At 26.1% G+C, this 26,308-nt stretch overlaps 2 protein-coding genes across 2 annotated transcripts; one reads left to right on the top strand and one right to left on the bottom strand.

Moving 5' to 3' along the window:
* Window positions 1–933: 933 nt before the first annotated feature.
* Window positions 934–17,662, bottom strand: LOC107453688 (src kinase-associated phosphoprotein 2-B). The gene is made up of 7 exons (XM_016070604.4): window positions 17,435–17,662; window positions 17,087–17,335; window positions 15,524–15,625; window positions 14,271–14,348; window positions 12,582–12,796; window positions 11,631–11,706; window positions 934–4,187 (listed from the first exon to the last, which is right to left on the bottom strand). The coding sequence occupies exons 1-7, from the start codon at window positions 17,472–17,474 to the stop codon at window positions 3,778–3,780; spliced, it is 1,170 nt and encodes a 389-aa protein (XP_015926090.1). The 5' UTR covers window positions 17,475–17,662; the 3' UTR covers window positions 934–3,777.
* A 183-nt stretch (window positions 17,663–17,845) lies between these two features.
* On the top strand, window positions 17,846–25,394 carry LOC107453689 (uncharacterized). The gene is made up of 6 exons (XM_016070605.4): window positions 17,846–17,999; window positions 18,589–18,725; window positions 20,258–20,351; window positions 21,110–21,690; window positions 23,857–23,976; window positions 25,139–25,394. Exons 1-6 carry the CDS (start codon window positions 17,978–17,980, stop codon window positions 25,256–25,258), a joined length of 1,074 nt encoding a protein of 357 aa, XP_015926091.2. The 5' UTR covers window positions 17,846–17,977; the 3' UTR covers window positions 25,259–25,394.
* The last annotated feature ends 914 nt before the right edge of the window (window positions 25,395–26,308 follow it).

Here is a 26,308-nt window from a genome sequence, read left to right as displayed (position 1 = left end):
TTTCTTATTCATACATTCTTTATGAAATATTTATAAAAAAAAATAACAATTTTCCAGAAAATCACATAAATTATTGGGATTCACATTAATAAATGTTAGAAAAATTTATCCTTCAGTGAATAGAATCCTGTTTAAATCATTAAACAACACATTTTTCATAGGTGAGAAGTTTTTCTTGAAATGAATATTTTGAAAAGTTCTGTAGAAATACTGGGGTCAATAATATTACCTTTTACCATTTGATATCATAATGACACTTATGAGAAATTAAATATTTTGATTGTAGGACAAACATATATGATACTGTTAAGTTATGAAATGATTGCCTTTATTTTTAAAAAAAAAAATAAAAATGTTGTAAAAATAAAATTTGCATAATTTACCTGCAAAATTAATTATAATTATTTTTTGTATCCTTATAATAATCATAATTGATAAAATTGCTTCAATATAAAAATACAGTATGCTACAGAATGCTTTAAAAAAATTTTTATCATATTTTACTGGGGTTTTCTCACACACCCCTCAAAAAAGTATACTATGCACACATTATCTCACTATTATTTGCTTTACTATTATGTTTGTTAATAAATTGAAGGGCATGGAGTTATATATATTTTTCAAATTGTTCAGCAAAGAAATCTTACAATTTTCATGTAAGCAATAAAATGTTTCTATGTACTGTGTGGTTTTGTATAGGAAACTAGGTAAGTGCTTATCTGAAAAAATACCACAGAACAGTTTGATGCAAAAATATCATATTTGGAAGGAGGTACTTCATAATTATATTGCCCCTAGACCTTCAATCTGATCATTTTATTACTTTCAATCTAACAAGGCTTTCAAAGGGCAAAAAGTCTTAATAAAATAAAATAAATCAAAGATCAATAATTTAAAACAATAAACAGCTTAAATGCATAAAAAGAATTCAGATATGCTAAATAAATTATTTATTCTATAATACATTTTTAAAATTTACAAGGATTATAAAAAATATGAGATATGCATTCAGATTTTTTTTCAAGTATTAAAAAAAAAAAAATTCTATAAAATATAATACAGTTAAAAATTTTGTAAAATACTTCAAATCTGCCATTCTAGTTGAAAATGATAATACATGCATAACAAATCTATAAAAACAAAGTAATAACAATAAAATAATTGTATAGTAATATATTTTTGTCATTAATTTATTGCAATAATTTTATAAATTATTAACTAATTTATTGCAACAAATGCTGACACATTTTAACAATTATTTCCTTATGCAGGCAAAAAGCTTAACATTAGCATATAAAAATAAATCTCCCACCCAAAATAAGAATCTTTAACCATTTATAAACATTAAAAAAACATAGCCTTTTTAATCCTTTTTTAAAAGGATTTAGAAAAGGTTGAATGCAATAAAAAAAAATAAGTGTCAATACTTGTGAAATGACAATGTTATTATCAACCACAAAAATAATAAATTGAAGGGCTATCCTTAAATTTATTATTTTTGTGGTTACTCAGTAATACAATATCAGAAGTCAGTTGAAGAAGTTGGTAATGTAAAACAATTATTAAGCATATATTATTTTTTAGTATAACATATAAATTACGTGACAGAAATTAGTTCCTTGGTTTAACTACTTACGCAGTTTAGTAATTCAAATTAAGTTCGCAATCAATCAAAATGTATATCATTAATAATCATGAAATATCAAACACAAAAATAATAAATAAAATAATCGATATTAAGTTACGAATTATTAAAAAATTAGTAAATTCAGATAAGATAAAATCATTAAAATATATGCTTGGAAGAATCTGATTTTTTTTTCTATATGTTTAAATATCAATATCAGAGATAATAAACAAACTATAAATAACAAATGGTAGTTTTTATTATTTTAATATGCATCAAAGTTTATATTTTATATCTTTTCCACAATAAACAGATAGCAATAAGAAATTTGATACTTTAACTTAAAAGCTCATTTCAAGATTTAAAACATTTAAATTCCAAAAAAGAAATTTAAATATCTTTACATAATTCTTGCAGGTAATTAACTTAGTGAACCTTTACATCTTTGGAACAAAATTTTTTTAAACAGAGCCATAATCTAACACAATCTAGCATTGAATGATTTCAATGTATTCTATTATTTTTTTTAAGTGTATTCAGAGATGCCAGAGCATAGGGTCCATAAAAACACCCATTGTCTTCTCTTTTTAATTGAATACTTAGGAATGCATTTTATTGCTTTTCCAGCATTCATGTTTATGCTGCTCTTTGCCCAAAAATAAATATAGAGCACTATTTTTAATAAAAATTTTATGCAGACTTATGAGGTTTTCAAAAAAGGTAAAGTGAATGCAAATACGCACATACATATATATGCTGCATACTTCCGAATATAAGACGAGAATTTTAAGAAAATTTTCGAAAAGAAAAAGTTGGGTGTGAGCTTATAATTGAATCCACTAACTTCGAAAAACTCCAGATAGTTGGAATCAAAATGCCTAAATATAAAAATTGAAAAAGAAACACATAAAAAGGACAATTTGAAAAGAATACTATTGTTTTTTAATTTTTGAAATATAAATTCGGAAGATACACGCTTTTTTTTTTTACCTACTCTGAAATTATTACCACAAGAAAGGGGCACATTTTTTCTTTACGTCGGCTTATATCAGAGTTTTAAATTTCCAAATTAAAAACATACTCTTTGGCTTATAGATGGATGGGATTGCATTCAGAAATATACAATATATACATTTGTTTATATATATATATGCATATATACTCATCGTCAAATGGATAGTTTATGGCAACGGTTCCCTAACTGTTAGACAAATTTTTTTAAGTAGACATAAGTTCGTTAAAGCAAACTATCAAAATAAATGAATTTCTATTGGTAAAACAATAACAAACCTCAATTCTGATGGCTACAATGAAGATGTTAAGAGATATAAATATTAATAGTTGACAAAGTTTTACTAATTCTTCAAATTTCATATTATAACCATCAGAGAAGAGGAAAGTCATGGAATCACTAAATTTATATGAAGAGGGTTTAGAGGGGAAAATTTTTAGAACCTTTAGTTTTTTAGGATTAAAAGTATTAATTACTTGTGTTCAGAGTCTTAAGATCTTTTAAATATCTAATTTCAGTTACTTTAACAATTGACCATTTCTCATAAGAGTTGTTTAGAGTTATATGAAGGCCTTTGATTTTTCATGATTAAAAGTATTAAAAATTGTATTCAGAGTCTCAAGATCTTTAAAATATCTAAATTTCTGGTTCTTTAACAATCGATAATTTTACATAACAATTGCTTGGAGTTGTATGACAGCACAATGAGAATTAATTAGTTTTCAATTATAATACTCTTAACAATGTCAAAAACAGTTGAGTTATACACAAGGCAGTTTTAATACATTACATTTGAGAAAATATAATAGCTACAACATTTTAAAAAACAAATGATTATATTAGTCATGCATTTAAATTTCTCATTTTAATACAGAAAAAAAATGATCAAATTCAGAAAAAGATAAAACTATTAGGGGACAAAATTGTCCTCAATGATTTTAAAATTTACTGAACAACAGTAAAAATAGCTTATTTTCACATTCTCTGCTAACAATATGAATCAGATCATCTTCACAAAAACTTTGCTCTTTGTCATTAGATCCAAAGTAAAATACTTAACCTCTTTTTAAATATTACAACAATACTTTAAAAAAAAAAAAGCAATATACAAATACATTAAAAATATAGATAGATAGATTTAACAAGCTTCATTTGCTTCCATTAAATATGACTTGGGTACAAATCCAACTTTACCCTGTAATTCTCCAATCCACCAAGCATAATTGTCATATTCTTTGCTAACAATATGAATCAGATCACCACGATAAAAGCTTAGTTCATCTTCATCAGATCCAAAGCAATCCCACAAACCTACATACCACTCATTATAGTTAAAAATTTGATTTTGGCTTGATTCATCACTAGACACAAGTGAAACATTTCCATCATTATAACTCTCTTCTATTTCTTTCTTTTCAGATTGTAAATGAGAATCATCTTCTTCTTCTACTGTTTCATAAATATCTTCTATGTCCTCCAACATAATGTTCATATCTAACTCTTTCACTGCAGAAGGAGAAAGTTGAGAATCTCTATTGAATGTTTTACCTACATGAAAATAAATAAATAAAATTAACTTTAGCCAGAAAAAAAGTACAAAATTTCGATGATCATTGATGTCAAACTTTAAAGTTTAATTTGAACGACATAAGAGATAAAAATAAATAAAATGATACTTTATTACTGATTTGTAGCTATCAATATTCAACTTTGTAGCCTTGTAATTCTGAAACTAATTAAGAAAAAACTTCTAGATAAAGCATTAAGGCAAACTCATGCTTGTGGGAACATTTTGATAAAATTAATCTGCATTTGAGCTACTTGAAGAAAAAAACCTCATACAGGACAAGGGGAATAAAGACCATTATCCCATTTCACTGGTCAGCACTGCAGTTAATACGAGCCAAAAGCATTATACAAATTGACAAATCATCACTGAAAGTCAAACATAGGAGATAAAACATTAAGCAGCGAGTGCTCTACCAGCTTAAAAACACATATAAATTGTAACTAACATAAAAATAATAGCAAAGAAAAAAATTATATCACAAAAAGATATTATTATATAGTTATAATAATTTTAATATTCGACCCATTTATTCAAGGGAATCAGACCAATATTGTGGTCATCTTGCGCGATGAAAGAATGTTTTTAAATAGTGTTTTGAAACCTAAGGTACATTTGATGCACTACAAAGATTTAAAGTGCTTGCAACAAAGCCATAACATACAACAAAAAAAAAATTGAATTAAATTTTTAAAAAAAAAAATCGATTTTGCACTGGAATCAGAGTAGCATAGTGAGTTTAAAACATATACCGTATTTTTCGGTGGAAGCGCCGCGGCGCTATGGAAAAGAAAGTTGTTTTTTTCCTACATGCGGCGCTTCCGATGCAGCGGCGCTTCCGACGAAATAATTTTTAGTAGCAAAAAATTTTTTCAAGGAAAGTTATTTAAGATTAAATAATTTTCTGAGAGAAAGACTATTAAAAAAATTAATAACGAAGTCGACGAAATATTCACCGGTATCGCGATCTGCTGCAGAACATCGGCAATTGTAATTTGAGCGAACAGAAGAGGAAGTAATAGGACCCTAAATCCGACACTCACGGGACTGACGAAATGCCGAACTTCGGATCTCTTTCGGAAATTCCAATATGGCCTCCAAATATCCATTGTTAATTTCAGAAAAACCAATAAATTTAGTCAAGTTTCGATCGTAGATTATGATGGGGTGAATTTAAAACTGGCCCATCTAAAGAAATTTTACTAATCAAAATAATAATCTATATAATATAATCAAGAAGAAATAATCCGAATCCTATGAAGAAGAAATAATCGTTTCTTCTTTGGAGCAAGATCATAGTTCTCGTTTTTTCTTTTAGATAACATTTTGTTTTAACAAAAGAGGCTAATCTCGCATGGAAAAAAAAAGCTAACAAGAAACTACAAGAAAAAAAAAATTAACAATTAATGCTAAGAACAAGCAAAAAACAAGCTAAAAACTAATAAAGATAAAAAATAAAAAAACAACAAAGAACTATTAACAAGGAAAAAAAAACATTAGCAGTTAATAACTAATAAAAAGCGGCAAAATAAAAAAATTAATGAATCGAATAAAAAACCGCAAAAGGGATAGAATTCATTTTGTTGTCCACATGGTAGTTTCAATGTCTAACTAACTAACTATTCAAAGTGGCTAATTTATGGTCAAACAGAGGAGGGAAATGGGGGAGGGGGGGGGAATCAGTATAGCACAAGCCCAGCTGTCAAGATTGATTGATCTGTTTTTTCCAACTTGCATTTCTTTATTTTGCTCATTGGAAATGCAGGTGTTTTTACTTCTCAATTTATTTTAAACTGCTTAAGAAACAGATGTTTCCTTTGACACAGATTAATTATTTTTTTTTTCAAGCTTCTTTTTTATTTTTAAAAGATAAAATAAAGTAAGTTACTTGAACAGAATAAAATTCCAAATAAAAAGAATATAGCTGATTTTTTTTTTTTTTTTTGTCTTATCAATATAAATTTCTTTAAAAAAAAGTAGATCAGATTAAGTGCTGAATTAAGGATCCCATACCCTTTTCTTTTCCCCAATCCCTTTAAAATATAACGGATTAATTCCTCCCAAACAGCTCCAGTAGAAATGACACGTGGAGGAGGTGGGGTACCCCCCTCTTTAAAGCATTTTCTTCTCTTTTTAAGTTGAGTCACATTGGGTTATTTCCATTGAAGGAGAGGACATTCTACCCACTAAAATTACACCCGCAAAGATTGGGAAAGTGAAACTTTAATTCCCCTTCGCTCATTCCTTCAGAATTTTTTTGGGGCCTGTTTAGTTATTTCTTATTGTTATTATTAGTTATTTCGTTATTATTAGCTGTTTCGTTATTATGTATTAGTTTTTCCTCAAATTTTTAACGGTAATAAATTTTAAAATCTTTTTATTTTAAAATCTTTCTTTTAATAATTTTTTTTTTTTTTTTTTTTTTTCTTATTACATTGTTTTACGGATTTCTTAATCAGTTCAGCGTTAATTCAGCTACTGAACATATAAATATTTTTTTGCTGTTCTTCTGCTTTTTGGCGCGGTGCCAACTAGTAAGAACAACTTTATTCAGGGTGGCCATTCAAATCAGATTTCATATTTCCCTGATTTTTCCAGGTTTTCCAGATAAAAATCTTAAAATTTCCAGGTTTTTGTTTCTTTTTTCTTATAAAGTGTGGGATGTGTACAAGAAAAGTGTCTATATTATAAAATATTTTATTCAAAATGTTATTTTTTTAACATATCATCTTGAGAAAAATAATTTATTTCGGCAATTTGGCAAAATTTTTTATTTATTTTTCAAATGTTTTGGTACAAAATTTTGAATCAAAAATCATATATTGACCAACAAAAGAGTAAAATTAAATATTAATATATAGTTGGTTCTTAAAAAAAACAATTTTTAAAAATATTTTATAAAAGGTTAAAATGAAATAGAAAAAATTAGCATTAATGCAACAATTGTAACGATTTATCGACAAACATTGCTGTTAGCGATTGTAAAAAAATGTGTGATTGGTTAGTTTGCTGAGAAAAAATAATTCACAAATTTCTTTGAATGGGAGTAGAAAAGCTTTCAGAAAAAGAGTGTATTATAAAATCTATTATTATTAAATTATAGCCAACAATTTTTGGAGAATTTTATAAAGTTAAAAATACAAAAACATATTGTCAAAATAGAAAAAATAAATTACGACCAAAGTATTGGAACTAACTTGAGCCATAAATGGATTCAGCCCAAGGACAGAATTTAAAAACAAAAGCTAATATCCTAATCCCTTTTTCCATCTCCACCAGAATCTTTCCTAAATTGCACAGTCCCATAGCGATCAAAGGCAACCGTGGGAGAATTTTATGTGTAGTTCTAGTTTAACAGAGCTGTAATGGAGCAAATTTTGATGCACAAGCAAAGTATCGCTAAGTTGATGATATTTCAACTGTTTAGCGAAACATTTCCGTTTAAAAAGAGTGGGTATAATGGATGAAATAATTTAAATTAAGAAAATTAGTAAATAATTTAAATTAGTGAAATTAAAAAAATTATCAAAGAAAACATTTCCAGTTTTTCTTTAAAATTCCCTGATTTTTCCATGTTTTTATCTAAATTTCCCTGATATTTCCAGGTTTTTTCCAGTATAAAAAAATTCCCTGATAATTCCAGGTTTTCAAGGTTTTCCAGGTGGGTGGCCACCCTGTTTATTTTATATTGTTCTGTTGTTTTCTTTTTTTGCTGAAAGAGAACTTTTTTTGTTGCTTTTTTTTTGCTGAAAAAGAAATTTTATATTATAATTTAGAAATTAAAACTTTACCTTATGAAATGCATAAAAAAATTTTATTTTTTTTTATGCAGATATTGTAAATGGTAATTTAAAGGTCTCTTCTAAAAGGATGCTGATATGCGCGGTTCAGCGTCATTGCGGCGCTTGCGCCGGAGCGGCGCTTACTATAACGTTTTTTTTAAAAATTTCATTTTTATCGATGTGCGGCGCTTGCGACGAAGCGGCGCTTTCGCCGAAAAATACGGTAGTTCTGAACTGATACTCAATTGAATTCTAATCTGTTATACTTTCTGAAGCAAACAGATTAATGACAAGCAGACAGAAGTACTTTGCTATAGAAAGAAGGAGGGAAAAAACTACAAACCTGGCATACTTTCAAATTATTTTTTAAATCATGTTAAGTTTATAGTTAATTTAGAAGCTTAATAATGATTTTAACACATTTTCCACATTTTTTTTAAATCTATTATTACATCTTGCTTTAATTTAATCATATTTTGTAAGTAGTTAAAAATTATGTAGAATTATTTTAAAATAATATTCTATAGTGCACTTTAATAATAAAAAATCCATTAACTCAAAATTATTTGTCTAAGATAAAGTTCACTTACTATTTGTTATCTGATTGCTCAACATAAGTAACATAAGTTCTGAATATTTTTTTAATAATTCTTAATATTTACCAAGAATAGTAAATAAAGTAAGACTAAATTTATAGCCATCAGCATAAATAAAAAGAAGTTTCATACATTAACAAATTTCAATTTAAATCTGTGAATGATTACCAATTCTAAAGTGATTTATTTATTTGAAGTTAATTAATTCAAAGAAGATTATTAATTCAAAGTAAAGTAATAAAACTCCTTCATAAAAAACAAGTCTTTAACTCGTATCATTATATTTATGCTTATAATAATTGTTCTTCTGTCTAAAAACAATACGGTAAACTAAAAAATATATTTCAATTGTGATAAAGAAAAATCTAAATTCACATAAGAAATAATGAATTAAAGTTATATTTAAAACATCACTTTCTATAAACCATTTCATTTCAAACAATAAAAACATTTAACATTTTTAAACTAATATTAAAATTCAAAATATTTAATGAAAATGTTATTTTATATTTTAAAAATTTTTAAAATACAAAATGAATATCTTAAAATTATTTTTTTTTTTAAGTTCAATATTTATTTTACTGCAAAATGTATCACAAAAAATCACAAATAATTACCTGAGAAATATCTAAGTATGAAAATAATTATTAAAAAAAAAAAAAAAACAAAGATAAAAGAATACTTAAATATAACATTAAGTTTATATATATATATATATATATATATATATATATATATATATATATATATATATATATATATATATATATATATATATATGTCAAATACTTTCAAATTATTTTTTACTTTCAAATTATTTTTTAAATCATGTTAAGTTTATAGTTAATTTAGAAGCTTAATAATGATTTTAACACATTTTCCACATTTTTTTTAAATCTATTATTACATCTTGCTTTAATTTAATCATATTTTGTAAGTAGTTAAAAATTATGTAGAATTATTTTAAAATAATATTCTATAGTGCACTTTAATAATAAAAAATCCATTAACTCAAAATTATTTGTCTAAGATAAAGTTCACTTACTATTTGTTATCTGATTGCTCAACATAAGTAACATAAGTTCTGAATATTTTTTTAATAATTCTTAATATTTACCAAGAATAGTAAATAAAGTAAGACTAAATTTATAGCCATCAGCATAAATAAAAAGAAGTTTCATACATTAACAAATTTCAATTTAAATCTGTGAATGATTACCAATTCTAAAGTGATTTATTTATTTGAAGTTAATTAATTCAAAGAAGATTATTAATTCAAAGTAAAGTAATAAAACTCCTTCATAAAAAACAAGTCTTTAACTCGTATCATTATATTTATGCTTATAATAATTGTTCTTCTGTCTAAAAACAATACGGTAAACTAAAAAATATATTTCAATTGTGATAAAGAAAAATCTAAATTCACATAAGAAATAATGAATTAAAGTTATATTTAAAACATCACTTTCTATAAACCATTTCATTTCAAACAATAAAAACATTTAACATTTTTAAACTAATATTAAAATTCAAAATATTTAATGAAAATGTTATTTTATATTTTAAAAATTTTTAAAATACAAAATGAATATCTTAAAATTATTTTTTTTTTTAAGTTCAATATTTATTTTACTGCAAAATGTATCACAAAAAATCACAAATAATTACCTGAGAAATATCTAAGTATGAAAATAATTATTAAAAAAAAAAAAAAAAACAAAGATAAAAGAAAACTTAAATATAACATTAAGTTTATATATATATATATATATATATATATATATATATATATATATATATATATATATATATATATATATATATATATATATATATATATATATATATATATATACAGTGAAACCTCCTGTTATGGACACTCCTGCAAAACGGACGCCTCTCAATACGGACATATTTTTAATTCCCCGGGAATCTTCTATGAATAAACCATTACGTACATTCTCCGCAAAGCGGACACTCCCGTAACCGGACGCGGACAGTCATTTTGGTCCTGAAACGCTGTTTTTTATCTCAACAAACCGGACACTACTTTTTCTAAATAAATTGCAAGCTAAAAAAATGCAACTTTTCACCATTTTTAAAGCATGTAAATAAAACTTTTTTCCTTATCCATAACTAAAAATATTGTTAAGCTATTTCACCACCGAAAAATCAATCTTTCTCCTGTCACCTTGCCTTATCTTTGTAAAGAAGGGAGAGAAAATGGTACTGCACTCCTGAAATAATTTTGACATCGGCATCTTTTGATCTTTTCATCTGGATCACACAGGTTATGAGACCCCTCAAGTTGAAATGACTTCTCTCAATGCTTCTTCCCCATTGAAAATTTCTCTAATTTTCTTATCAATTTGAAGACTGTATTTAACACAACTGGGGTAAAAAAAAGTGAACAGAAGTATAATCTTTGAGGTGTTTATATAAATGAAACATTTATTCAGACACTTGATAGCTGATCAATTGTGAATAATCATCTCCATAGGTCGTCATGACTTACAGGTATGCATTACTTTTTTTTCTGTGAATCATGGGAGGTTTATTTTCCAAGAAGGTATTAACCATGTTCCCTATCAAATGATAAGTAGGTGTAAGGGGATGTGAACCTAATAATTGAAACGGACTGAGGGCAGTACGCTCCTATTTGGTATCATATGTCTAACTTGAGTATCTATGCTAATAGGAAAATTATATTTATTTATCTGTAGCTACATCTAGAATTATGTATTTATATCAAACTTCGTTATATATTCGTTTTTTATCTTTCTTATTGTTTAAATAAATATTCTTGTAGATATTTACAGTATCCTTGTAGATATTATCTAATTATTTCTACATCTTTGAGAATATTCTAAAAACAATTTTCGGTGTTAAATTTCGCTATTAGGGTACCCTTCCCGTAAACGGACAACTCTCATAAACGGACAAATTTTTTGGTCCCATGAATGTCCGCTTAACGGAGGTTTCACTGTATATATATATATATATACAGAGAGAGAGGGAGAAATAAATAAGAGGAATAAATGTTCACCTAGGTTTAAAGTTCTACTGTTTTGTTCAATCACACTAATCCATTGTTGCAAGTCTTTTTCAGATGGAGCAGAAAACTAAAGGGAAAAAAGTATGTATAGTTTTCAACACTAAATTTTAAAATAAGTTGAGCAAATGATAACAAATCTTAAATGTACACAAATTCTACAAAAAAATTTTGAATTTGGCAACCTAAGATACTATGCTTCTAGAACAAAAATAATAAAAAGAAAAACCATTCAGTGTGAATATTAAAAATCTTGCGTCATTAATCATATAAAAAATAAAATTGGAAGAAGTTTATTCAATTTTAAAAATAATAAAAAAAAGTTCTTCATAAATGTAATTTGTTTTAAATAAGGTATATAATGGAGAGCTTTTCTTGCATTGCAAATAAGTATCATTTTAAGCACATTAAATATAAATATAAAATTAAGCACATTAAATATTATGTGTTATTTAAAGCTTGTTTGAAGCAAATTATTTATTTTGATAAAAAAGAGAAAATTAGCAAACTTCAGACATAAATTTTATGTTTTGTTTTACAGTAAATGTATATTATTGTTTATAATACGCTTGGTGGCTTTGAAACAGTTTTTAGATGAAATGTATAACACTCAAGTACAACAGTTCCTAACAGATCATAGCCGTCTAAACCATGTAATCGATTGAGATTAATTGTTGAAAAAAAAAGGTCTTATGGTAAAAATACACTGTTATATAATAAAATAAACATGATGTAAACTTTATTATATTTAACATTTAAATAATTTTTGATAACAGATTGTACTTGTTAACAGATTTTCCTGCTCACAGAAATTAAGTCCTTCTCCAAATAATATAAATTTTTAAAACTTAAGCACTGTTCCACAATTATTTTATTCATAGATATATTTATTTTTAAAAAAAAGTGAAATAATTATAATAATTTGCATATAAATATGTATATTACTTGGTACGTCCTTCGCCCTGGGCACACTAGTTCAAAACAAAAGTTGTATTTTTTCCCATCCTTATTATCCTCTAGAACAGCTCTAACTTCATAACCAGAAAGAATAATACTTCCTTTTTGTTTTCGGTCAGTAGTTTTCTCATAATAATAAAGAACACCATCTTTGATGGCACACCAACGCTTTTGGAAGGGATTTAACCAACCTTTTATGCTATCTAAAAAATTAATTGAAACTATTGTTAGGCAAATCATGCATCGAATAATGTATAGTTAAAAATAATATATTCATATAGTTCATAAAACATATTCATATAGTTCATCAAAATAAAATCCTTAAATTGACCACCCATCTTACAACACACAACAACCCATTGTATTTTTCACAACAATTGATAAGTTTAAGAAAAAACCAGCTATCTCTAATTAGCAATTTCAAAAAAAAAAAAAAATCCCTAAATTTACCCATCATTACTATTATTTACCCATTACTAAATTTACCCAGACAGAATTTATGCAAATTTTCACAAGTGTGCATTTAAAAATATTTTAACTTTAAGTCATTCTTGACTTTCTTAAATAGCATTAAAAAATTGGACAGTAAAAATATAATTTCTAAAATTATTTTTTTACTGTCAATTTAACGAATACAACTAAATTAAAATTGAGAAAAATAAAAAAAATCATATAAAATCTAAGTTACATATCGGAAGAAAAATTTCCAATAATTGGAATGTATTTTCTCCTCCCAATTTGTAAAAAATTATGTTGCTTTCTTTGTGTGTAACTAAACATAATTTTAAGATTTAAAAACAATAATAAATAGCATTTCACAGTCATAATTTTACAATACAATCAAACTAATTCACAAGTGCAAAAATAATTTATAAGGTAGGACAAATTTTGCATGAACTGATTTTAACATTAGTGTTTGAACAAATAAGATTAAAGCAAACTTAAATGATAATCAATTAACAGTTATAATATTCAAGAGCCTTTTTTTTCACTTGTTATGGCATATTAATAATTGATACATTTGCAGGATAATATTATTAATTAAAAAACCTATTAATTAAAAAAGGTAAAATAAGAAATGAAACATCATAGTGATAAAATAAAAAATAATAAAAATATTTTATTGATAGCAGGATTAACATTTCTCACGTAAAACAGGACCAACTCTTTCAAATTTCATTTTTTTATAATCAATGTGTATAGCAATATTTTCAGAATTAAAAAAAAAAAAAGAAACAAATGAAGAAATAAAAATGACAAAATACAAATATAACTTGATGCATGCAAAAAATTATAAAAGATATAAATTTAAGCCACATCCAAATTTATTTTCGGATGCAGCGGAAATGGTGGATGGGATAATACATAAGTACCAGAAAAACCATAAAATAAACTAGCACATTGGAAATGAAAGCAAGTCCTATCAAAAACTTGAATCTGGGTTGAAAGAATTCAATACTTTCTAAGTTTAATCATATATTTTGTAAGTACCAGAAAAACCTTAAAATAAACTAGCACATTGGGAATGAAAGCAAGTCCTATCAAAAACTTGAATCTGGGTTGAAAGAATTCAATACTTTCTAAGTTTAATCATATATTTTGTTTCAATTCAGACATTATATGAAAAACAAAAGAATAAACTTGAATGCTATAAAGAAATTATCTTTCTGAAAATACCTCTTTTCTTTTTATCCAGATATCCAGACTTCTCACATGCATACAACTCACTAGCGGATACTTCTGGGAGGCTTCTAACTACAAATTAAAAATATTTATAAAAATGACATCCAAGTAAATACAAAAAATATAGAGTTTATAAGTATTTATTTCCATTATATATTAAGTTGTCAGTTTTATTTCTACAGCCAACTGATTTTGATCATTTTATTCAGAATAATTCGATCAAAATCTATAAATAAATGAATAATATCCAAATGAGACATTGTTAAATAACACCATTTCTAAGAGTGTTACATGATAATAAAAATGAACATGTAAGTTTTTTTTTTTTTATTAATTATAGAATTTCAAATCTTAAAACGCTCTCAATTCAAAGTTAGCAAAACAAAATGTATACAAAAATATTTGTGAAAATTTGTGTATTATTGCAAGAGAAGTACAAAAATACCACAAAATTAACTCAATTTCACAAAAGAAAAAAAAAATGTAAAAGATACATAAATTTTTACAATACAATAATTACAAAATCAACTACGATTGCACTTTCTTATTTTTAATATGAATGAAAACATGAAAGAATTATAGATAAATATATTCAGAATATTTACTGTAACCTTTAAAAACTCATAATACGTTTTAATATAAAAAAGAATACTCATTTATTTAAAGTCATGCACAAAATGCATCTTTTGTTCTCCATTACGTAACGCCTTAACAGTTACTTCAAGTCACAAATTGTATTCTTACAAATAAAAAAATACCCATTTTCAAAACTAGTAACTTTCAGCATGTATTGCACAAAAACTTAACAAATATTTTTTAAAAATTCAGTTAAAATTAATTTAAACGAACTAATTACAAAATTAATTTTAAAATTTAATTATTCTGATTTGAAAAGAAAAGCAGTTACTCTTGATATTTTTGCTGTATACATCATTCAGAATGAATGGTCGTGTGGAAAATGATCAATCAAGGTTCGGAAAAAGACCAAGATTGAAGTATTGAAAAAGTGGATAAATAAATGATGAAATTTAATGAACACATATTTATGTGTTAAATAATACTTTCTAAACATATGTTATATTAACAAATATTTATATTTTCAGTAAAGAACCAATCCATGCATTCAAATCCTTCAATAAAGTTTTCTATAACATTCCAGAAATCAGAATTAATAAAAATGCATAGCTTAAAAGGGCAAATTTAAAATAAAAAAAATTATCATAAAAATTACGATAATCAAATCATACCTTCATCTGAAACATAACCCTCAGATTCTGTAACTGACTGAATTTCAGCAGCATCCGACTTGTCTTTAGTAGGAAAGCATAGATCATAGCTATCTTTTTCAACTGAAATTCATTACAATTTAGCCAGAGAAAACTCAATTGCAAAAATTATACAAAAAGTAAACTGTTAACAATAAAAAAGTTTATCAAAATAAATAAACCAATAAAATATATTGAACTATTTGGGTTTGTATATTTCAAAAATTTAAAAATACAAATTTTTTGTAAAATAAAAATAAAAAAAAATATTAACTGATTTTATACGAATTATCTAAAAGTTTTAATTTGCAGTTGGAAAATATTAAGTTATATGATAATTGTTTCAATGTTAAAAGAAATCAAAATTAAATGACAGAATAAAATAAATACTAAAATAAAACAATAGAAATTAAAAATATTACACAATGATTTGAAAAGCTTATACAGGACTAGGAAAAATATGATGGAGATAAAAAGTGAGAGAATACATTTATATACAAATTCTACAATTTTCAATCATCATAAATGTTGCAGCATAATTCAAAACATAATTTTTGTAGTAGCAGCAGAATTTGGAATTATTTTAATATGAAATAGTAAACTATAAGACCATAAAATATTCTAGCAAAAATTTCAAATGTTTTTTTTTTTTTTTTACTACATAAACAGGAATACCAATCCATAACCATAATTTTCCATACTTACTGAACTAATTTTCCATGATATATTACTTTTAAAATGCCAAATGAAACATTGGTCGAAGTTTACAATCATGTATCCTTTCTTTCTGAAAATTTTCTAATGCCAAGATTGGTGGTAAAATCTAGTAGCGCAGTAATCGATTTTTGTTATATTTTGTACAAATATTTTTAAAACACTTCTAACATTTATTATTGATGTTAATTTATCAAACAAAATTATAATTTTTTTTTTTAAAATAAAAACATTATGCTTATCATGGTAACCAGAAACGAGGTTTCAACAGATTGTAAACAATAATTTAATAAATATATGAGAAAAACTACTTTGAATTTAATAAGAAACCAAATAAATGTTTCACAGAGTTGAAAAATTATTAAAAATTTCAGGGTTGTTTACAAAATAAAAATCTGCCAGAAAATAAGGAATCAAAATTGGACTTTTTCATAGTTTCTAAAAGTTTTTAGTAATTCGTTTCTCAGTACTACAAACAGTAGAAATCTTGAAAAACCCATGCCAATTGCATACATGGGGATGATTTCCATATCAGAACTAACATCAAAATAATTACAAAGTTTCGGGTAGTGGACGGCAAAAAACAATTTAAAAAAAAAATTACAAAATGGACTCTACTTGCAGTTAGACCACCAAACTGCAAATTTCTCTATATTTTTTTCATTTCTGAAAGTTTAAAATATCTTTGGCACCTTGGCGATAGTAGTTGGCTCAAACAAGTACCGATACGAAAATATATCACAATGTATACACATATATAATGATAAGATATGTATATATATACATATATATATCATAAACATATAACTAGTTATTAAACTATTTATTAACCATTTGCATTAGCAGGAACAAATGGAATTCTATAAGGACTTCCCCCATTCATATCCACATAGGGTAAAGGACTGGACGTAGGACGAACAGATGTGACAGTTGATTCATCGAAATTTTCAAAATTGAGATGCAATTCAGGATACTCCTTCTCCAAAGATCGTAAACGGGATAACAATTTTTCTTTATGAACAATGGACGGATTAGAAATTGCTTCTTTTTGAAGAGTGTCAACGAGAAAGCAATAAACATCTGGAAAAAATTATTTTATTAATAAAAAAGTGACGTCAATTTTTATGCAAAAATACACTCACTAATATCATGACTATTAATAGGTGTTACCAGATTTACCTTCTAGCAACTCACGCACAGTTGCATGAAACTTTGACATCGTTAAATATTGGCAAAAAAAAAAGTATATAGATATATATCTATACCACCTATCTGTTTAAACTTTCAGAAACTTTTAGGTAATCAAACTTAAAAATAAATTCATTGTAATAAGACGACGAAAATTTCAAGAATTAACAAAACAAATAATGAAATTCATGGTTACGGTCATAACCCTAATCACTCTGTGTCATTTAGAATTAAATTAAATTTATAGATGGAAGACTTTCATAATTATTAAACCTATGTAAATGAAAAATATATATGCTTAATTATTTTGTCAATTTTATAAGTTTCTATAATTTTAATAGAAAAATAAGGATTTCAAAAAATAATTGTAATTTATTTATTTTTTAAATCTGGGATCGAGTGAAGCGAAATAATTTGTCATAAAAAAAGCAGACGGCGCTCGTTGACATTGTTGTGATAGTTTTCATTTGTTTACTAAGCTGGAAATATTGGATAAAAAGAACAATAAAGCCATTGTCTAATCTTTAAAAAAATATGTATGGCTATGGTAATGAAGGTATTTAAATTTATCATTTCCTTATTAATGGCCCTAAAAGAATCGTTTGACTCTTTCTCATAGACAAAGCCTATCTTACTCCTGTTCTCCATTTGTGACTTGTAGATTATATAATACTTAAGTTGTGTGAATCATTTAAGTTTATGTAAAACTATCTCATTGTATTTTACTATTAATTTTCTTGAATTAATTAACTGAATTATTAGCATGATAAAAGCTACGTAATTATATTTGAAATAATGGTTTTATTTTTAAATATAGCCAAAAGACTTTCATGGATTCAATTCAATATTTTATTTTACCTTTTTTTAATTTTTTAGCTCTTGTTTAGTTATTTGCTTATTTATTTTTGTTTTTAAAAAAAATTCTAATTTATAAAATTAAAGCTCTTTTAATGAATAGTAAACAGTGAAAAAAAATCTGCCATTGTAAAACTGACATTTATGTGCTTGCAATATAGAAAAATCCTAGTTACTAATTTATTGCTTTACATTTATTTGTTGTGGCAAATTAATTTGGGGATTTTCGTTACACAGACTAGTCTTGTCATTTTTTCTATAAATAAATTTCTTATTTTAAACTTTTTTAGACCTTTTTTCACCCCTTCGAGCTGAAACATCATTCAATGAAAACCCTTATAATTCACAAAAAGACTCAAGTATGGCTGAATTTTTACAAGGGCAAAGTTCTCTAATTATTGAAAAAAATATGGAGGATCTGATTATGGTAAGTTTGAAAGTAACTTACTGTTTAATGCATTATATTCATAGAGCAAGTGTTTATTTATTTGAATAGAATTTTTAGTTTTATAGGTAAAGCACTTTTTTTTTCAAATTTATTTACAAAAAAAGAACTTTACTAATTGAGTCAATGAGTTAAAATAGCTTATCTTCATAAGAAGTCCTCTGTACTGTAATCTTTTTTTGAACTAATGTATTGAATTGATTAGTTTTAAAACAAGTGGTCATTGCAGTCATGGTCAGTGGTCATTGCAATTCATTAAATTAGGCTTAGCTGTAAATAACTTGGACATCATCACCTAGACAGATTTTCGGAGTTTGATCTTGTTACGGCCATGGTAGACATGCCATGTAATTCGACCCTGGTTAGACAGTACCTGTACTGATACCCCTCGATCCAAACTTCCGCATCACAACCAATGAGAGGACTTTCTGCCAGGACAGATTGAACATGATCCTTGCTGCACATACATGCAGGTTGTTTTGTGTGCAGCCAGGTTCTAACTCATTACCCCCAGCTTTCCAACCAGTGATGCTAGCAATACTTTAACTGACTTTTACATTCAGAATATGGTAAGAAAAACTAACATTAGATCAAGTAAACTAGGAAATATTATTGTAATTTATATCCTAAAATGAGACAGTAGTTTGGTAATTCCACTGAAAGCAAGACGTTGTGGGTGAGTTTTTTTTCTATTTAATTACTGACGTATCCTATATATCATTTTTAGTTAAAAGTACGAAAAACACTAAACTGGAAGAATTTTTCATATTTCTCTGTCTTTTTTTTTTCTTCTTTTTTTATAAATGAGCATTTCATAATTTTGATGATAATCAGGCAAGCCTATTGCCATGTGTCGGTTGCTTTGTTCAATTTCACTTCTCGCTGAACAGAATATTCATAGAAGCATCTTGTATTTCTCTAAGCGGGCTTTCTTAAACATTTGACAAATGACGATTATCATTACATTTTCTTAAGCTCTGCATCTGTAAGCAATAGCAGAAAGAATTTGGCCTACAACATGGATGAGGCTTGCCTGTATCGTTCTAGATTAGAAACTGTACAAGGCATCATTGTTGTTTTAGGTATTCAACTTAATAGTTAAGTTTTGTTTTGCTTTACAGAAACTAGAGTGCTTAAAAACTTGAAAATACGATGTTATCTAGATATTATGAACTTCCTTTATTACTTACATGTATGATCCTAATATTTTCATAGAATGATCAAGATTAATATTTATCATTAATCTTCAATGACAAGTAATTAGTACATATTATGAAGCTCCTTTATTACTTACTTGTATGACCCTAATATTTTCATCGAATGATCAAAATTAATATTTATCTTTAATCTTCAATGAATTGTTAAACAGTTTGAAAATTTTAATTGTGTATTTAATTTTTTTTTATTAACTAGATTATGTGCTTTCAATGTAGATGATATTTGCTTGAAATTGTATAATAGTATTTGCTTGAAGCTTAAAATTTATGTTTGATAATCATATTATTCTCTTATAGTGTCAAAAGAAGAACAGCTTTTTTGAAAATAGTGGTCCGATAAATAAAGTTAATGGTACAAAAGAGCAACTAAGTTTTAATGCATCTAAAGCTTGTGAGTATTTAAATATTTTAGTATCTTTGTTTTATTAGTTTACCTTCTTCAAATTTCAATATTTTAAAACCAAGAAATCCAAAACATTTAAAAATTTATTATATCTTAGATACCTTGGCACAAAATTTCCACTTGCCAGCTTGTCATTAGTGAGCAAATATTTAGAGCTGGCGAGTTTCTTTTGTCTTGCAAATCAAACTGCATTATTTTCTCTAAAGTTTACATTTTCATGCAGTGGATCAGAAAACTTTGAGAAACATATGAGTCTGGGGTAACCTAAATTCATCAGAATGATTGGTACAGAATTTCTGTAAATAAGCTTTCCGTAACAGAGTTTGATCCTTTACCTGTAATTAACAAATAAGATTTTAATACTAAAAGGCAGCTGCATACACACATAAAGTGTTAAAAAATGGAAACAATTCTGTTAGCTTTCTTATTTTATTATATTAAGCCTTATGGCAACTGCTTTTTAAATGCAATTTTTTGCAATAAATATGTTTCAATTTTTCTACATTTTTTATGGCTTTGATCACCAAAAGTTTCTTCACACTGTGACTAATAAAGCTTTAAAAATTGTTCAGATTTTTCATGTAAATAGTGGATAGCAAAAATTTTAGTCTGGCTAGAACTTTTAAACTGAAATTCATGCCTTGCCTCAACCAATACAAAAAAATTTATATTGCAAATAAATTTAATAAATGTCTCTTAATATATAAAAATGTTTCATTGTTAAAAAAAATGCCTCGTTATTTCAGTTGAAGATAACAGATATAAAGCTGCTGTCCAAAATGAATTTTTATCAGCATTGAGCTATGATGATGTTACCTTTGGAAACTCTGTTGAAAAAGATTTCCCCATGGAAATTGGAACTAAAAGGTGCAGAAGCTCCTCTCAAAGTGGAAAAGAATACCAAGAAGGCAACTACAGCCCAAAGTACACTAATCCATCTAATTCAACCCCAAAAAGCAAACAAGCTAAACACTACTACAATGAAAGTCTCAAGAACTATGCCTCTCCTAGGTCAGAAACTCACAAAACTAAAGAGCAATTCGACAAACTTAGTGCAAAATGTGCTAAATATCCTAGCAACAATTTGCTTTGTTGTACTGAGAAAAAAGAAGTAGAAGTGATAGATCTTGAAAGCATTGATATATGTGAGAGTAGCTCTGAAAAAAGTCAATCTGTCTCTGTAAATAATGAAAAATCTCAGCATGTGGGGAACGAGTGGGATGGTGTCAATGAAATAACCATTATTCCAAAGAAAAGTACCAAAGACTTCAATTTTGAAGAAAAAAGTACACTTTTGTCTGTGCCAAACTACTACAGTCAACAACAGGTAAAATTGTAAAGCTTAGGTTTTATTTGAGATTTTATTTTTAATTGTATTTATTATTTCATTAAAGAAAAGGTTATTCAATATTAATAACACAGTTTTTCTTTATTAAAATATGAACTACTAATGTATGGTTTATGATACCATTTATGATATAAAGTTAAGCACACATAGCGCTAGCAGTTTAACTTCCCAGTTACTACCTCTGATATATTTTTATGTCTAATTTAAAAGCTTCACCATCCTATACTGTTATTGTACTTGTATTGTTTACAATAAGACTTCTGCTATTTACCATTCAGTTTGTAAATCTATTTAACTTAAGCTGGGAACATAAGAAACTGAAGATAATGCTCAAAACAGGGCAAACTTTACACTTAATTAATATCATGATATTAATTTCCTTAAATTGATTAATCGCTTATGACCATTTAGAATTTATTAAATATTAAAAAAATCTGCACTTTTCAGTCAATAAATTCAACTTTTTTTTTACCTAAGACATGATAGTCATATATTTTTATTTAATTTTTCTTTTTTAATTGAATAAAAATTGTTGAATTTATTTGCAACTGGTTTACAGAGAAGAACCAAAAATCTAATAAAGAGTGGAATCATAGAATAAATAAATAAATAGAATAAATAAAAATCTAATAACTTAATTATAATCTCCATAATAAAACTTTCTAGAATATGAAGTACGCTCACACATAGTTTCATAAACATAACACAAAGGGAAGGGGGTTCACTGGCAATTTTCAAGGATTGCGTTTCAGTTTCAGATTAATTTGATTATTGTTTACTATTAGCGAACTCTACAAAACACTGTACTAGTTCAGATGCAAAGTTCAGCTGATAGCACTTTTGCAGAAGAAGCAGTTAAATACAATTTTAACTTTGTTAATATTTTAACTGACATGTTTTACACCTTAACCTCTCTATTGTATATAAAAGTCTAAATCCGTAACTTATTTACAGTATGACAACTATTTATGTTTATCGGCTAAAAAATACTTGACTTAAATAAATTAAAAATCAGGTAATTTACAGCTTCAGAAAACATTTTAAATGGATTATTCCAGTTCATTCAGAGTCTGCTTAAAATATATTTAACAATAATCCTTGAGATGTAACTAGTGAAATGAGTCCAAAAACTTAAAGTCTGGAGAATTTGGTGGCCACGGTATTTCACTGGAAATTGCTACTAAAATATTTCTAGTTTTTTGTTTGCCTCTGAGCATCTTTCAAAAAGTTTACCACTTAATATGAAATGTTTAAAAAATAGATCAGTAAAATTATTATTTGTCAATAGTATTGTCATATATCAATTTACAAATTAATGTGACTGATTGAAAAAAAATTCTAAGTAAATAGGTAATTCCAAACTGAGAATATGAAATGTTCAAGTTGTATTTAAATAAGAAATTAAATTTATATTATTTCTCTTAACATTTTGTTTTTAAATATTTTGTATTTCATCATAATTTAACAGTTATTAATAATTACTTTAATATTAAATTATACTACAAACTATGTATCTATTACAATGACTAAATTTTTTTTTATTCTTAATGAAAAGCATTGTTAATAATGTATAATATTTCTACTTAGTTCAAAAATGTAAAAAAATTAAGAGTATTGTATTAATTCAATTTATATTTGTTTGCGTAACTTATTTTTCTATTTAAAACAAGGATATTGTTTAGATGTATTGTGCAAAAAATTTCTTTAATTGAATTTAAATTTATCTTAACAGTTATAATCGGTATAGAAAAATGTTTACAAAAATATTTTATTTGCTTCAATACATGTTTAATGAGTACTTTATATATATTATTATTATTAAAGCCTTTTTATTTTTTTATTAACGATAATATATTTAATTTAACTATTTTCAAGTAATTTTTTTGAATAAATCAAGGAATTTTTTTGAATGTTTCTGCGAAATTCAACCTGCTTGGTCATTTAATAATTTTAAAGTTTCATATTCATGCATTTTTAATAATCATCAGACAAGAAAAAATTATGATTTTTTTATTAAATTTTCCATGGTTAATGGTTCTGTAAAATCGACATTATGTATAAGTTATTTAGATTCACATCTGAAAAAACAAATATATATTTTAATCAAAATTTTCTATGCATTGATTTTTTTCTTTTAAATTTCAGATTCAGACAAGTATAGTTGAAAAGCTAATTAAAGATACAGTCAGCTTTGAGTTTGATGCTATTCGTCAACTCTTGTATCTTCAGTATTTATGTTTGTCAAGGCACCTACACCAAACACAGGTTTGTATGTTAGTTTGACTAGTATAAAATTTCTATCTCATGAAAAAATGAGACAAGCTGTAAAGTAAATAATAAATTATCACCTAAACTTAAAGTCATACATTAAAAAAATATATATATGTTTGTAAATGTACCTTTCAAAGTACTTTTCAAAATTTTTGGTTGATAATGTTGTTTCGTCAGCATTATAGCCTGTTTTGTAGTCAAATCTGTTTCTTTCTTTTTATTATGTAATTAAGAGCAATTTTATTACTTATTATTTTTCAGGATTATTTCCTTCAAATTATAATGCTCATTAATCAATTTTAAGCATAATCAGCAGTGCTAAAATATGAAATCCTTGTATAATTTAAAAATGCTTATCTTTTTCTTCTTCCTTGCCACTACTTTCTTATAGATAGTGATGCATCAGTAAACCTATTGCAAATGTTCTAGAGATAATTCAATATTTTAAACTATCTGTTGTAGAAAGCTATCATCTAACCCGAAAACTTTATCTTTCATATAATTTACCAAGATTGGGGTAACTCCAGGCTTCAAGTCAAATATTGTGGTTAATGCTCATATTAAATTACTGCTCTATAAAGGTGTTCTTTAAATTCCTATTGATTAAATATAACTTATTACCATATAAGCCGAGAATATTTAGAAAATTTCCTAAAACTTAAGTTGCGAGGTTGGCTTCTAATCAGATCCACTAACTTGAAAAATTCCAGGAGGACATTGTTAAAAGAAATACTACTTTTGTCGAGCATTGTCAATATTCAGTGAATATTATGAAATTACTTACAAGACAAAAAATAAATACTACCATAACGGGGGGAGGGAATAGTGTAATTTTGCCGGAACACATATCGCTATCTGGTAGTGGTGATGCGCGGTATCGACTACCAGAGTTTGTCCAATCCGATCTTCTTTGTGTCATGTTTTGTGTGAATTTTTTTTTTTTATATATAGAAGTAGCTTAAAGATTACAAGAACTCTTAGATGTTTTAAAAAATATACATATATATTTTTTAAAGCATAAGCAAATTAATGCATTAATTTCAAGCTTTCTTTTCCCAATAGTTAAACATAAGATCATTTAATAAAGAGTTGCTTTCTAATTTTTTTTATAATTTGGAGAAATTCAAATATAATTACCTAATCTTTTTCTTTTCAGGACATGTTTGGGAATCTGAATTCTTCGAGCTGTGAATTTATGCTGAAAGTTATAGAGGAGTTAATGCAAGAAAATCGCCTATTAAAAAAGGCTGTTGTTGCTCACCAGCGAAGGACTTAGTTATTTGTATGTCTTCCATCATTGTATCGCATATGCATTTTGAAATCACAATTTTCGCATTTTTTAAAGTCTTGGAACAACATCCTTTTTATTCATGGAATCTGTATATAGTCAGTTCAAAAAAATAATTGTGGCATAGCAACTTAAGTATATTCTACAATTACTGGAATCCTTAAGGACTTCCCAACTTCGTAGTAATATTTTTATTTTATTATTATTATTATTATATTGTGGCAAAAGGCTGAGCTCATAAGTCCACAATAAGTATCGAGGCTTATTTTTCTAAGAAATTTTCTTGTTTCTTTGTACGTGTGGAAGTACTTTTAAGAAGACTGGAATAACCTGCAGTGTAGGATTGGCCAAGCCTTATTCTCTCCACTGTTTGTGTTTGCAATACTTTGTTTGTGAAGAAGTTTATTTTTAGGGCGAAAAAAATTAAATAGTAGGTAACTTACTATTTAATTTTAAGTCGGAAAGTACAGTTAATTTGATGCTATAAACAGAATCTTCATCAGTGTCCATATAGTTCCTAGCATTTAAGCAGTTGTATGGTCATACCTATTTAAATCTATACTCCTTGTGGTGCTTTCTGTTATAAATATCTTGTTTGTTTTTCTTTTTTTTGTTTTAAATGCATTTAGTATGAATGTGTGAAAAAGTGGATGATTTAAGCTAGTGTGGTGGATTGCAATATTCCTTCCTAAAAAAACATTTGCTAATATCTGTTACGAAAGTTTCAGATATATTTCCAGTGAATTAATAATTCAATGTTTTTTAAAAAAATTTTTAATATTTTATTAAAGAAAACATGCACCCTGTTAAATGTACCCGAAAATTGCGACATGAAATTATAAGAATATTTTTCATTAACATTATTACTATTTTATAAGAAATTTATAAAAAAATAGTGTTTGTTTTTTTCTAAATCCGCAGTTCCCATTTTATTTCAACTGTAGAACCCTTAACGATCTAGCTTCTTTTAGCAGATAAGTTAATTAGCGAATTCAGTTAATTAGAAGCTCTGAATATACTAATTTTAGAAAAAGAATA

The sequence above is a fragment of the Parasteatoda tepidariorum genome, chromosome 2 (genome assembly GCF_982258835.1).
Source record: "Parasteatoda tepidariorum strain Cologne lab strain chromosome 2, Ptep-v5.0, whole genome shotgun sequence".
Classification (NCBI taxonomy): Eukaryota; Metazoa; Arthropoda; class Arachnida; order Araneae; family Theridiidae; genus Parasteatoda; species Parasteatoda tepidariorum.
This window is presented reverse-complemented; position numbering and strand designations above follow the sequence as displayed.

Coding starts and splice junctions, on each gene's coding strand:
- LOC107453688 (XM_016070604.4), bottom strand. CDS start 17,474: ATGTCAAAGTTTCATGCAACTGTGCGTGAGTTGCTAGAAG. Junction 14,349..15,523: donor GGGTTATGTTTCAGATGAAG/GTATGATTTGAT, acceptor TTTAATTTGTAG/TTAGAAGCCTCCCAGAAGTA. Junction 12,797..14,270: donor TCTGGATAAAAAGAAAAGAG/GTATTTTCAGAA, acceptor TTAATTTTTTAG/ATAGCATAAAAGGTTGGTTA.
- LOC107453689 (XM_016070605.4), top strand. CDS start 17,978: ATGTATGGCTATGGTAATGAAG. Junction 18,000..18,588: donor GTATGGCTATGGTAATGAAG/GTATTTAAATTT, acceptor AAACTTTTTTAG/ACCTTTTTTCACCCCTTCGA. Junction 23,977..25,138: donor GGCACCTACACCAAACACAG/GTTTGTATGTTA, acceptor TTTTCTTTTCAG/GACATGTTTGGGAATCTGAA.